Raw genomic sequence first — 12,759 nt, forward strand, 5'->3', positions numbered from 1 at the left:
AGCAGTATCTCTTCAAGACCTGATTTCAGTTCCTTTGGATATATGCCCAGAAACAGGATTGCTGGATCATATAGTAATTACAATTTTTTAAGGAACCTCCATATTGTTTTCCATAGCAGCTGCACCAATTTACATTCCTACACAATGGTGTACAAGGGTTCCGGTTTTTTCATGTCCTTGCCAACACTTGTTATGTCCCATATTTTTGGTAGTGGTCATCCTAAAGGGTGTGAGGTGATATCTCATTGTGATTTTGATTTTGATTTCCCTGATGATTAATGATATTAAGCATCTTTTCATGTGCTTCTTGGCCTTTTGGATATCTTTTTTTTTTGAGACAGAGTCTCACTCTGTTGCCCAGGCTGGAGTGCAGTGGTGCGATCTCAGCTCACTGCAACCTCTGCTTCCCAGGTTCAAACAATTCTTGTGCCTCAGCCTCTGGAGTAGCTGGGATTACAGGTGCATGCCACCACGCCCAGCTAACTTTTGTATTTTTAGTACAGACGGGGCTTCACCATGTTGGCCAGGCTGGTCTCAATCTCTTGACTTCAGGTGATCTGCCCCCTCGGCCTCTCCAAGTGCTGGGATTACAGGCAAGAGCCACCGCGCCCAGCCTATATATTTTTTTTTGAAGAAATGTCTACTCAAGCTGGTCTGAGTGCAGTATTGTTTACAACTAACTGATCACAACCAGTTATAGATTTCTTTGTTCCATCTCCACTCCCACTGCCTCGCTTGATAGCAAAAAAAAAAAAAAAGCCTACAGTTATTTGGTCTTTGTTGTTGAGTTCTAGACATTCTTTATACATTCTGGATATTAACCCCTTAGATAAATGGTTAGCAAGCATTTTCTCCCATTTCAAAGACTGCTTTTTCACTCTGATTATTGTTGCCTTTGCCCTGCAGAAGTTTTAAAGTTTGATGTAGTCTCATTTGTCTATTTTTGTTTTTGCTGCCTGTGCTTTTGGTGTCATATCCAAGAAATCATTGCTGAATCCAGTGTCATGAATCTTTTCCCCTGTGTTTTCTTCTAGGAGTTTTATCATTTCAGATCCTACATTTAGGTCTTTAATCCACTTTGAGTTCATTTTTTGCATATGATTTTAGGTGAGGGTCCAACTTCATTCTTTTGCAGGTGGATATCCACTTTTCTCAGTGCCATTTGGTGAAGAGACTATCCTTTCTGCATAGCATAACCTTGGTACCCTTGTGGGAGATCATTTGACCATACATGGAGAGGAGTTATTTCTGGGCTCTGTATTCTGTTTCATTGGTCTATATGTCTGTACCATATTGCTTTGATTACTGTAGCTTTGAAATATGTTTTGAAGTAAGGAAGTGTGAGGACTCTACCTTTGTGTGTGAGTGTGTGTGTGTGTAGGTTTTGTGTTGGTTGGTTTTTGTAAATGATGGAGTCTCACTGTGTTGCCCAGGCTGGTCTCAAAATGCTGGCCTCAAGTGATTCTCTCACCTTGGCCTCTCAAAGTGCTGGGATTACAGGTGTGAGCCACTGCCTCTGGCCCACCTTTATTTTTCCTTCCCATGATTGTGTTGACTATTCATGGTCCTTTTAGATTCCATATGAATTTTAGGATGTTTTTTCTATTTCTGCAAAAAATGCCTGGGATTTTGATAGGATTGCATTAAATTTGTAGATCACTTTTGGTAGTAGAGACATTTTAACAATATTAAGTGTTCCATTCCATGAACACAGAATGCCTTTCCAATTATTTGTGTTTTATTTCATTTCTTTCAGCAATATTTTATAGTTTTCTGTATAAAAGTCTTTCATCCCTTTGGTTAAGTTTATGTCTAAGTATTTTATTATTTTTGATGCTATCGTAAGTGGGATTGTTTTCCTAATTTCCTTTTTGAATTGTTCATTGTGTATAAAAACACAACAAATTTTTGTGCATTGGTTTTGTATTTTGCAACTTTGCTGTATTTTGTTCATTAGTTCTAAATTTTATTTTATTTTTTTGAGATGGAGTCTTGCTCTGTTGCCCAGGTTGGAGTGCAGTGGCGCGATCTTGGCTCACTGAAACCTCCGCCTCCCAGGTTCAAGTGATTCCCCTGCCTCAGCCTCCCAAGTAGCTGGGACTACAGGCGTGCACCACCATGCCCAACTCATTTTTGTATTTTTAGTAGAGACAGGGTTTCACCATGTTGGCCAGGATGGTCTCAATCTCTTTTTTTTTTTTTTTTTGAGACAGAATTTTGCTTTTGTTGCCCAGGCTGGAGTGCAATGGCACGATCTCAGCTCACTGCAACCTCCACCTGCCGGGTTCAGCTGATCTTCTTCCTCAGCCTCCCAAGTAGCTGGGATTACAAGCATGTACCACCATGCCTGGCTAATTTTGTATTTTTTTTTAGCGGAGACAGGGTTTCACCATTTGATCAGGCTGGTCTCGAACTCCTGGCCTCAAGTGGTCCACCTGCCTCGACCTGACGTCAAGTGATCCACCTGCCCGGCTGGTCTTGATCTCTTGACCTCGTGAACCACCTGCCTCAGCCTCCCAGTGTGCTGGGATTATAGGCGTGAGCCACCACGCCTGGCCTAACAATTTTGTGTGTGGAATCTTTAGGGTTTTCTACATATAAGATCATGTCATCTGTAAACAGAGATAAATTTCCTGCTTCTTTTCCAGTTTGGATGCCTTTTATTTCTTTTTCTTGCCTAACTGCTCTGGCTAGAACTTCTGGTATTATGATGAATAAAAGTGATGACAGCAGACATCTTACCTTTTTCCTGATGTTGGAGGGAAGGCTTCCAGTCTTTCACCATGGGGTATGATGCTCACTGTAGGCTTTTCATATATGGCCTTTATTCTTTTGGGATAATTTCCTCCTATTTCTAGTTTGTTGAGTGTATTACCTCTTGACCAGACCATTGGAATCGTTAAGAAGCAGGTCCTTCTGCCTCTAAATGCTCTCTTATGTCTCCAAGCTGCAGCAAGTATAGAAAGAGCCTGGAGGATTAGAGCCAACCACCATGAGAGAAGCTGGGCTGTAAGGGGTGGGCAAGCAGTAGAAGGCCTAATGCTTTTCCCTCTATGGGACAATGAAGAAAAGGGCTGTGGGGGCAGAGGGGCTTCTTTCCTCTGGTCCCACAGACTCCTCTCCTTTGGCCGTGCCTCTCAGGCAGTTCCCTAGCCCCGCCCACAGCCCGTCAGACCACGCCCCAGGCCTCTCTAGTCCGGTCCCACAGCCCCGCACGCCGCACCCTCTTCCCCGCACCCCCAGCCCTGCCGTGAGGTGGGTCAAGGTGGAGAATCCCACGTAACTTACTTTCAGCGCCCTGGGAGGAGGATGAGATCCGCAGGGACCGAGTGGAACCCCAGAGCGTGTCCCTGTCGTGGCGGGAGCCCATCCCTGCTGGAGCCCCTGGGGCCAATGACACGGAGTACGAGATCAGATACTACGAGAAGGTGAGTGCGTGTCTGGGAGGGACCTGGAGCCTGCCCCGCACCTGTCCCGCAGGGCTTCTGGTTCTTCAGGCCATCCTCCCAGCAAAAGCCCTCGTTACTCCCTTTGTAAACATAACCACCCGTCTCCTAGGGGCCCCAGGCTCGAGTCTCCCTCTCCGCCCCCGGACTCCTGCTCTTCCTCTCTCCGCTCAGGTCTATCTCCAACACCAACCATCTCCATTGTCCCCATGTCACCTAGTGTTTCGGTTGACAAAGAGCTTTCTCTGGGGCCCGGTCCAGATTTTGTGTGGCTGAATCTTATACGTACCATTTGTAGAGCCCTTTTAAAGAAAAAGGACACAGAAAGATCATATCATTTCTAATTTTACAAAAGTGCCTGACCATGGAGCACATTGCTAGGTGTGGTGGTGTGCTGGTAGATATTTAACAGCCAGCTTTCCAGAACAATAAATGTATGAGTTATTATAATTCCAGTCATATAAAAAAGTGTAGCACAGCATTTACAGTGATAATAAAATATGTACAGAACTCTTGATTGTGAACTCCATATGGCCAATTGATCCCCATAGGATACTTGTGCTGATTTTTGCTGACCTCTTGTATCCATTGTCAATCTGTGGTTGCAGCTTAGCTGTGATGTAACAAATGGAGTCACATCCCAATCTGCTCTTTTCCCCATAAGTTTATTACCTTTATTATTTATTTATTTATTTTGAGACAGAGTTTCATTCTTGTCACCCAGGCTGGAGTGCAGTGACATGATCTCGGCTCACTGCAACCTCCGTCTCCCGGGTTCAAGTGATTCTCCTGCTTCAGCCTCCCAAGTAACTGGGATTACAGGCATGCACAACTACACCCAGCTCATTTTTGTATTTTTAGTAGAGACGAGGTTTCATTGTGTTGGCCAGGCTGGTCTATATCTCCTGACCTCAGGTGATCCACCCGCCTTAGCCTCCCAAAGTGCTGGGATTACTGGCGTGAGCCACTGCACCTGGCCAATTTATTATCTTTAAATCTGATATGCAAACTACTGTTAAACTGTTTCTCACCTTGGTGCAAATTATATTCACTAAAGTGAAACCTCTTTCAGCTTCTACATGTGTCAGAACTTCACTCACTCCTCAATGACATGAGGGACTCCTTTGCTGAAAATAGTTTTTGAATACTGGAAGTCTGTTGAGACCTGTGAGTGCTGGGGATGAGTGGGAAGGAGGAGAGAGTCCTGAGTCACTGCTGGGTGTCTGACCTGGGTAACCCAGAGACTGAGGTACCACTGACTGAGATGGAGAAGCACTGAGGTGGAAGGGCAGGCTTGGAGCAAGGTGATGAACCTGGTTTTGCTCATCTAGCATTCAGGGGACCTCTGGGACACCCAGGTAGACTTGCAGGTCTGAAGCTTAAGGGAGAGGCCTGGCTTGGAAAGGGAGAGAAAGAGAGAGAGAGTGAGAGTGTTGGGGGCTCTCAGCATAGAGACAATAGCTGCTGCCAGGGGAGAAATTGGGGGAGAGGAATGAGAAGGGGAATGTGTCTGAGAAGAGTGGCCAGGACAGAGCCCTGAGGAATGCTGATGTTTAGGCAGAGCAGCAAAGGACACTGGGAAGCAGGTGCTTAGAAAGGACTCACTGAATGGACTTTGAGGATCAGGGTATAGACAAGAGCCCCAAGGTTGAGCTGGGTGGATGCTCCCAGGTTGTTGGGCATGAAAACCCTCAAAAAGAGGAGCAAGGGCCAGGCTCAGTGGCTACCACCTGTGATTCCAGCACTTTGGGAAGCTGAGACGGGAGGATGGCTTGAGGCCAGGAGTTCAAGACCAGCCTGGGCAACAAAGTTAGACTGCCACCTCTACAAAAAAGAAATTAGCCAGGCATGGTGGTGTGCGCCTGTGGTCCCAGCAACTTGGGATGCTGAAGCAGGAAGATCGCTTGAGCCCGGGAAGTCAAGGCTGCAGTGAGCAGTGGTTGCACCGCTGCACTCCAGCCTGGGCAACAGAGCTAGACCCTGTCTCAAAAAAACCCACCAAAACCCCCAAAAGCAACAAAAAAGAAGGAACAAGGCCGGGCGTGGTGGTGCACACCTGTAATCCCAGCACTTTGAGAGGCCAAGGCAGGTGGATCACCTGAGGTCAGGAGTTCGAGACCAGCCTGGCTAACATGGCGAAACCCAGTCTCTATTAAAAAAACAAAAACTAGCCAGGCATGGTGGTGGGTGCCTGTAATCCCAGCTACTCAGGAGGCTGAGGCAGGGAGAATTGCTTGAACCCAGGAGGTGGAGGTTGCAGTGAGCCGAGATTGCACCACACTGCATTCCAGCCTAGGTGACACAGCAAGAGTCTGCCTCAAAAAAAAAAAAAAAAAAAAGAACAAGTATAAAAGGGCTATATTTGAAAGGCTTCAGTGTACTCTCATGGAGCCTGCTGAGTAGAAGCCTTGCTGGGCCACTGGACCTGGGCAGGTGTCTGGCAGCTTCTCTCTGGAGTCACAGTGCTGCTCATCTCAACCTCTCTCTGCACACCAGTCCAGCCCACGGTGCAGAGGGGCTTGCTTACAGCACGTTGCCAATGCCCAGGTAGGCAGCCTTGCTCCTTCCTCCTCTCTGCCCCTAGCCTGCCCTACCTTGTGGGTCCTGAAGCCACTGCTTCTCTGTCTTTCAATGGATTGTTGAGATGCCTGGAAGAGAGATTCTGATTGGCCCAGCTTGGGTGAAAGTCTGTCCCAATTCCTGAATGCTATGGTCAGAAAGCTGGAGCCACCGAATATCAGTGGGGAGAGTAACCTTCTGGGGCTGTGGATATGGCAGGGCCTCTAATAAGGTGTGGGCAGGGACGAAACGACGGGAGGAGCATCTCTAGTATGCCATTGTCAGGTGTGTTGGGGTGGAGTGGGGGGCAGCATGATGTCGAGCAAAAAACACAGGCTCTGCAGGGATTCAGAGGGTGCACCAGCCCCTTCCTTGATGTGAACCTCACCTAAAAAGGAGATGGAAATGCTGACTCCACAGGGCTGTTGTGAGGCTCACAGGAGGCAAAGGGTCTCATGCAGAAGCTGGCACTGAGTAGGCGCTCATCAGTGATAGCTCCAGCTGGGGCCTTGGGGGAGTCTTTATCCCTCTGAACTGGGTTTCCTTATCTGTGAAACAAACAAACAAGATAATACTTTCTGTCCTCTGAGCCTTGCAGGACAGTTGTGAAAATCAGACATCAAGGAAAGGAAAAGCCTTGTGGGCCATTGGGGGCTTTCATGGGTCAGGGCTCATTCTCTCATTCTGTCCTTTGAGGCTTCAGGCCTGCCTAGGGCACTGGCTCAGCTTAGCCTGGATGGACAGGCCCTGGTGGCTCTCATCCTATCATCCCCCGGAAGGAGGATCTGGTGTCTTCTCTAAAATTTCTCTTATGCAGAGGTGGGGCTATTCTCAGCTACAAGTGCCACCGAGTGTGGGTGGGTGCTTGTGGTGAAGACAGGGGCTAAGGATCCAAGGAAAAGATCCCTGGGAACCCCCAAGATGATTGAGGTTGGGTTTTCGCACTCAGCCCACATTCACGTAAGGGCGCTTCTCCTGCCTCCCTGTTCCTGTTCACCCTTTGTTCTCCTAGAACAGTGGATCTGGCGCTGGTGGGCTTCACTTCTTGATCTCTCTCCAGGGTCAGAGTGAGCAGACTTACTCCATGGTGAAGACAGGGGCGCCCACAGTCACCGTCACCAACCTGAAGCCGGCTACCCGCTACGTCTTTCAGATCCGGGCCGCTTCCCTGGGGCCATCCTGGGAGGCCCAGAGCTTTAACCCCAGCATAGAAGTGCAGACCCTGGGGGAGGGTAAGTAGTGTGTGTGAGTGGACAGGGACCTAGACAGAGAGAACCCTGCACGGGGCTGAGGTAGGGAGACAAATAGAGGGGGAGAGTTATCTGGAGTTATCTGTGCAATGAAGGGAGCCTGCAGAACAGTTTAATTACAGCCTAATTAATTAATGACTTTGAAATCCACTGACTAATGCCTGTTCCCCGACATGAATTAGATTGGGAAACTGTCCTGGAGGAGCTCACAGGAGAGGGGTTTGTAAACAGCTATAACCCATGTCTCAGCTGGATAGAGACTCAGTTTGGATAGAGACCCAAACATGGGACACTGTCCCTTTCCCCACTAGGCCTTAGAGCGTGATGCTGACTTCACTGAAGGTTGATGGACATGAAGGGGTTGCATTGCAGTGATAAACACAAAAATAAGGATTGCGGCCAGGCGCGATGGCTCACACCTGTAATCCCAGCACTTTGGGAGGCTGAGGCAGGTGGATCACCTGAGGTCAGGAGTTCGAGACCAGCCCGGCCAACATGGTGAAACTCCTTCTCTACTAAAAATACAAAAATCAGTCGGGCGTGGTGGCGGGCACCTGTAATCCCAGCTACTCGGGAGGCTGAGGCACAAGAATCACTTAAAACCGGGAGGCAGAGGTTGCAGTGAGCCAAGATTGTGCCACTACCTTCCAGCCTAGGTCACAGAGTGAGACTCTGTCTCAAAAAAAAAAGAAGGATTGTGTAACTTAAGTGGGTAAATCACATGGTATGCGAACGATATCTCAATAAAGCTGTTACCAAAACCAAACAAAAACTGGAAATTGAATATCCTCATCTGAAAACATCTCCGGCTTCTCCGCAATATTGTGCTTTCCTCCCTCCTCCTTTACTTCCCTCCCCTGGTTCCTCTTCTCCCCACCCACTCCCCAATTCCCTGATGTGTGCAGAGCAGTTTAGCTGTCTTGTTGCTTTGCCTGCTGCTAACCTGGTCCTCAGGATCTCACCTCTATCTACCCTGAGCAGCTCATGAAAATATTTTCCTGAACAAAGGCAGTTCCCCCTAAGAGGCATTCTGGCACCAGCTGTCAAGATAATAATTCTTTCCAACCTGCTACATGACTCTAATCCAAGATAGGAAGAGCTCTGAGTCCAAAGGGAAGTGAAGATAAAATGCTGAAGGGGTCTGAGTTCTGGGAAGGAAGACCACACTTCTCGCCTGAATGCAAAAAGTGTCAGACCTCGGCCAGGTGCTGGAAAGAGAAGATTATAGCTGGGGATCATTTGAATGTGTACAGATGGGCAGGGAGGCATTCTGGGGAGAGGAAGCCATCTGAACAAAGGCGGGCAGGTTTGGCTGGAGTGGGCGTAGTGGGGGCAGGAGCTGGGGACCGTCAGTGGAGAAGGGCTGATGGTCTCCATTCATTGGGTACCTCTCAGATAGTAGAGACTGCTGAGATCCCCAGTCTCCCTTCTTGTGGCCCTGGCTATGGTTCTCCCAATCTGCAGAGTGTGGTTTCCCATGAGCTGTGTCTCCAAATTGAGATTTTTTTTTTTTTGAGGTAGGGTCTTACTGTGTCACCCAGGCTGGAGTGTAGTGGCACAATCACAGCTCACTGCAGCCTCAACTTTCCAGGCTTAAGTGATCCTCCCACCTCAGCTTCGCAAGTAGCTGAGACCACAGGCGCTTGCCACCATGCCCAGCTAATATTTTTACTTTTTGGGGGTCTCACTATGTTGCTCAGGCTGGTTTCAAACTCCTGGGCTCAGGTGATCCCTCCACTCGGCCTGCCAAAGTGCTGGGATCACAGGTTTGAGCTACTGCCCCCCGCCTTCCAAAGCAGGATCTTTTTCTTTTTTCTTTTTTTGAAAAGAGCGATGGAATCTTGCTATGTTGCTCAGGCTGGTCTCGAACTCCTGGGCTCAAAGCAATTCTCCTGTCTTGGCCTCCCAAAGTGTTAGGATTACAGGTGTGAGCCACCATGCCCAGCCCCAAATCAAGGTCTTGGTGAACGCTTATGCGTCACCACTGTGCTAGTTACCTATTGCTATGTAACAAGTTGCCCCAACATCTAGCAGGTGAAAACAACAAATATTTACAATCTTATGTTTCCATGGATCGGTAATATAGGTGCCTCTCAGCTAGGTGCCAGTGACTTAGGGTCTCTTCCAAGGCTGCCGTCAAGTTGTCCTCAGGGGCTGTGATCATCTCGGGGCTTAGCTGAGGGAGAGTTCACCTCCCTGCTCAGGGTCTTGCTGGCTGCTGCTGAGGCGTGCTCTTCCTTGTCCCGTGGGCCTCTCCTTAGAGCTGCTCACCACAACCACTGGATTCTTCCAGAGACTGTGAGCCAGGGAGAGGGCACCCAAGACAGAAGCCATTCATCTTGTTTCCTGATCTTGGGAATGACATCGCAATACTCTTGCCATATTCTGTTCATTAGAAATGAGTCCAGCCTGTGCTCACGGGGAATGGATACCAGGAGGTAGGGATGCCATCTCAGAGGCTGCCCACTGCTGGCATCTTTCTCCGTTTCTGTGTCCACGTGGTTGCCTCATTTCAAACAGTTCTTGGCAACTCTATTCCCCTCTATCCCCACCCAGACCCTCAGCCCTCTTTGCCTCTGGAACCCTGGGCTCTGAAATGCCCTCTCTGACTCTAGCATTTTTGGCCTCTAACTCTCGTCTTCTGTTCCTCGTTACTTGCTCTGTGACATCCGAAAGACTGCTCACTGGATCCTACCTCATCTCCCAGACTTTTAGCTCCTCCTGGCCCCACACCCATCTCTACCCAGCCCCTGCAGATGATCTCATCAGAAATACTCCCCAAGTCTGCCAACCCTCATTCCCTGGGCACCTTGCTGCACCCACCTGCTAGTCCCCAGACTTGGACCTTTCTCCTCCCTGTGTCCCACGTGGAAGCTGCCTGCAGAGGTGTACTTTCCAATCTCAGTTCAGTCTTCAGGGCCACTTAGTACTTTTCCCATTCCTAATAGTTATGCCAAACCTTCACCTCTCTCAAGCACCTCTTCTCCATCCTCACTCCCACCTCAGCAGACACCCTCATTCCTTTTCTTCTTAGGCAGGAACTCTCTCCACTGCTCCCTGTCACCCACAGGAGAAAGTTTATACTCCTTAGCTTAGCGTTCAAGGCCCTCCAGGTTCTGGCTCCCCCAGTTCCCTCCATCTTCCCACCCTCCAGCTTCCTATTTGCCACTCTCTGCCTTCATGCAGTCTGTTTCCCAGACACAGGGGACGACTTGCCATTTTCAGACCCAGTGTGTGCATCAAAGCACCATCAAAAATCCTTCCAGTCTCCAGGTCCAGTTCAGATGGCACCTTTTTCTGTGAAGCCTTCCTCATTGGCTTTAGGAAGAAATTATTGTGCCTCTGCTCAGCTCTGCTCATTTCTGTTTCTTTTTTCATTCTACAGTTAAGATTTTTGTTTCTATCTCACCCGTAGGCCCATTCACCCCTCTCTCCTCAGTACTAATGCAAACCAGGCACATAGGTTGGATGGATGGATGGGTTGATTGGATGGATCGATGAATAGGGCTGAGAGCGAGGGTCCTCTAGGCTGCTCTCTTGGAGAAATAGTTCAAAGCAGAAGCTTTGGAATCAGGCAGAGACTTTTGGAGTGATGCTCAAATCTTAGGTTCACCACTTTTTAGCCATGTGATCTTGGGCAAATTATGTAATTTCTCAACCTCAGTTTCCTCAGCTGTAAGATGAAGATGGTAATACCTTCCTGGATTATTGTGAAGATGAAACAAGACAGTATAGTGAAGGCACATGGCCCAGTGTCTTGAATGGAGTAAGGTGCAGTTACCGTTAGCCCTTTTTATTATTGTTGGTGGATGGTCTGGATTGGGGGTAGGGAGCTCAGAGCAGAGGCCATTCCTCCTGCAGAGCAACTTTGAGTCCCTCACTGCTCATCTGAAAGGCATAGAGGGAGGCCTGGCCCTGCCTGTCTGGACTCCTGCCTCTCTGAGCAGGAGCTGGGCTGCTGTGGAGGTGTTCTGCCCTGAGAGCAGAGGAAGCTCTTGGGACTCCAGGTGCCACTGTGGTTAGTGGGACTGCCTTGGCGCCTCTGTGGCTGGGAGGCAGTGCCAAGTGCAGAGGTGCTGTGGGAATCCTGCTACAGGGTGAGGATAGGAGTCTGCCCTGGGGCTTGCCTAGGAGCCTGGTCCTCTGCCTGCCTCAACCTCGTGATTTTCCTCCCAGCTGCCTCAGGGTCCAGGGACCAGAGCCCCGCCATTGTCGTCACCGTAGTGACCATCTCGGCCCTCCTCGTCCTGGGCTCCGTGATGAGTGTGCTGGCCATTTGGAGGAGGTAGGTGGCTGGCCCCAGCCTAGGTGACTCCTGGTGGGTCATGTCCCGTGCACATTAATGTGTGCTCACAGGCATCTCTGCCCACTTTGCACACACGCAGATTTGCACCCGCAAGCACACTGCTGTACAAATGTAGGCGTGCATCATCCCGGCCCCTCCCCCCAGCTCACTGTTCATGCGGCAGCCAGCACTGCAGCTAGCTCAGCTGCTCTGGGATGAAGGGGATTTAGCGCCTTAACTCATTAAATGTCAGAAGGCATCACTGAGGAAGGAATCAAGCTCCGGCTGCTCCAGTGTGATTAGAATTCTCCGGAGGAGCTCAGAGGCCCCCAGCCCCTGCCCCCGGGCCTCTTGAGGCCCTCGAACACAGGAAAAGGGGGAAAAGACAGAAATCTTGTGTATGTATGTGTGTGGCAGGGGCAGGACAGGGAGGGCAATTCATAAAGCAGAAACCTCCCACCCCCAGCAGAAAGAAGCTTGCAGGAGGGTGAGCAGAGAAAGGGGATAGGAGGAAGACGTAGAGCTTGAGTATGGTTCAGAGAAGATTCTAGTCCTTTTGCAGGCAGCAGAGGCCTCCTGGCATGTATCCTCCCCTTCTCCCCAGGGCCACACTCTGCTGCAGGCAGAGTCGCCCAGATGGGTCCCAGGCTGGGCGGGCTGGGGAGCCACATCTCAGCATCCTGAAACTGCCTGGCAGCTGGAAGGACAATGGGCATTCATTTGGCACTGGCTAATTTGCTTGGCCTTGAATGAGGCACTGAAAGTGACTGAGTGGGAGAGAACACTGTCTCACTAGTCTAGGAGCCAGCTCTGCCTGGACCAGGCAAATCAGGAGGGCAGGACAACAGTAGGGAGTTCCTTGCTCGTGGAGCGTGAAGGGTCCATGTGCTGGACCCGCTGGAAAAGCAGAGATGGACAGATGCCGAGAGTATCTCATCCTGGCTTTGCACTGAGAGGCTCTGAGAGGCAGAAGGAAGAAAGGGAGACAAGCTAGCCAAGAGCCCCTCTTCCGGGCAGAGGCTCTGCAGGACAGGAGCACCCCAGGGACAGGTGCACTACAGAGGCAGAGCAAGCCAGCGCGGGATTCCAAATCCAGCTGCTCTGAAATGGGGAGAGTGAGCCCAGTCTAGTGTGGAGGGGTAGAGAGGTGTTCTCCTCCAGCATGCATGTCCCAGCCTGGTGGGCTGTCTGCAGCACCTCTCACACCATCCTGTGTGTA

The 12,759-nt window shown here is 49.7% G+C and overlaps 1 protein-coding gene across 5 annotated transcripts in view; it reads left to right on the forward strand.

Moving 5' to 3' along the window:
- Positions 1 to 12,759, forward strand: part of EPHA10 (EPH receptor A10) — a 50,803-nt gene that overhangs the window by 26,462 nt on the left and 11,582 nt on the right. For 4 of the 5 annotated variants that reach the window (XM_063700253.1, XM_031004452.3, XM_055356487.2 and 1 more), the window contains 3 exons: positions 3,295 to 3,428; positions 7,066 to 7,237; positions 11,432 to 11,540. In XM_063700253.1, coding sequence (XP_063556323.1) covers positions 3,295 to 3,428; positions 7,066 to 7,237; positions 11,432 to 11,540 — 415 coding nt within the window. The remainder of the gene's footprint in view (positions 1 to 3,294; positions 3,429 to 7,065; positions 7,238 to 11,431; positions 11,541 to 12,759) is intronic. The other variant, XR_010131575.1, reaches the window with a different exon arrangement.

The sequence above is a fragment of the Gorilla gorilla genome, chromosome 1 (genome assembly GCF_029281585.2).
Source record: "Gorilla gorilla gorilla isolate KB3781 chromosome 1, NHGRI_mGorGor1-v2.1_pri, whole genome shotgun sequence".
Lineage (NCBI taxonomy): Eukaryota > Metazoa > Chordata > Mammalia > Primates > Hominidae > Gorilla > Gorilla gorilla.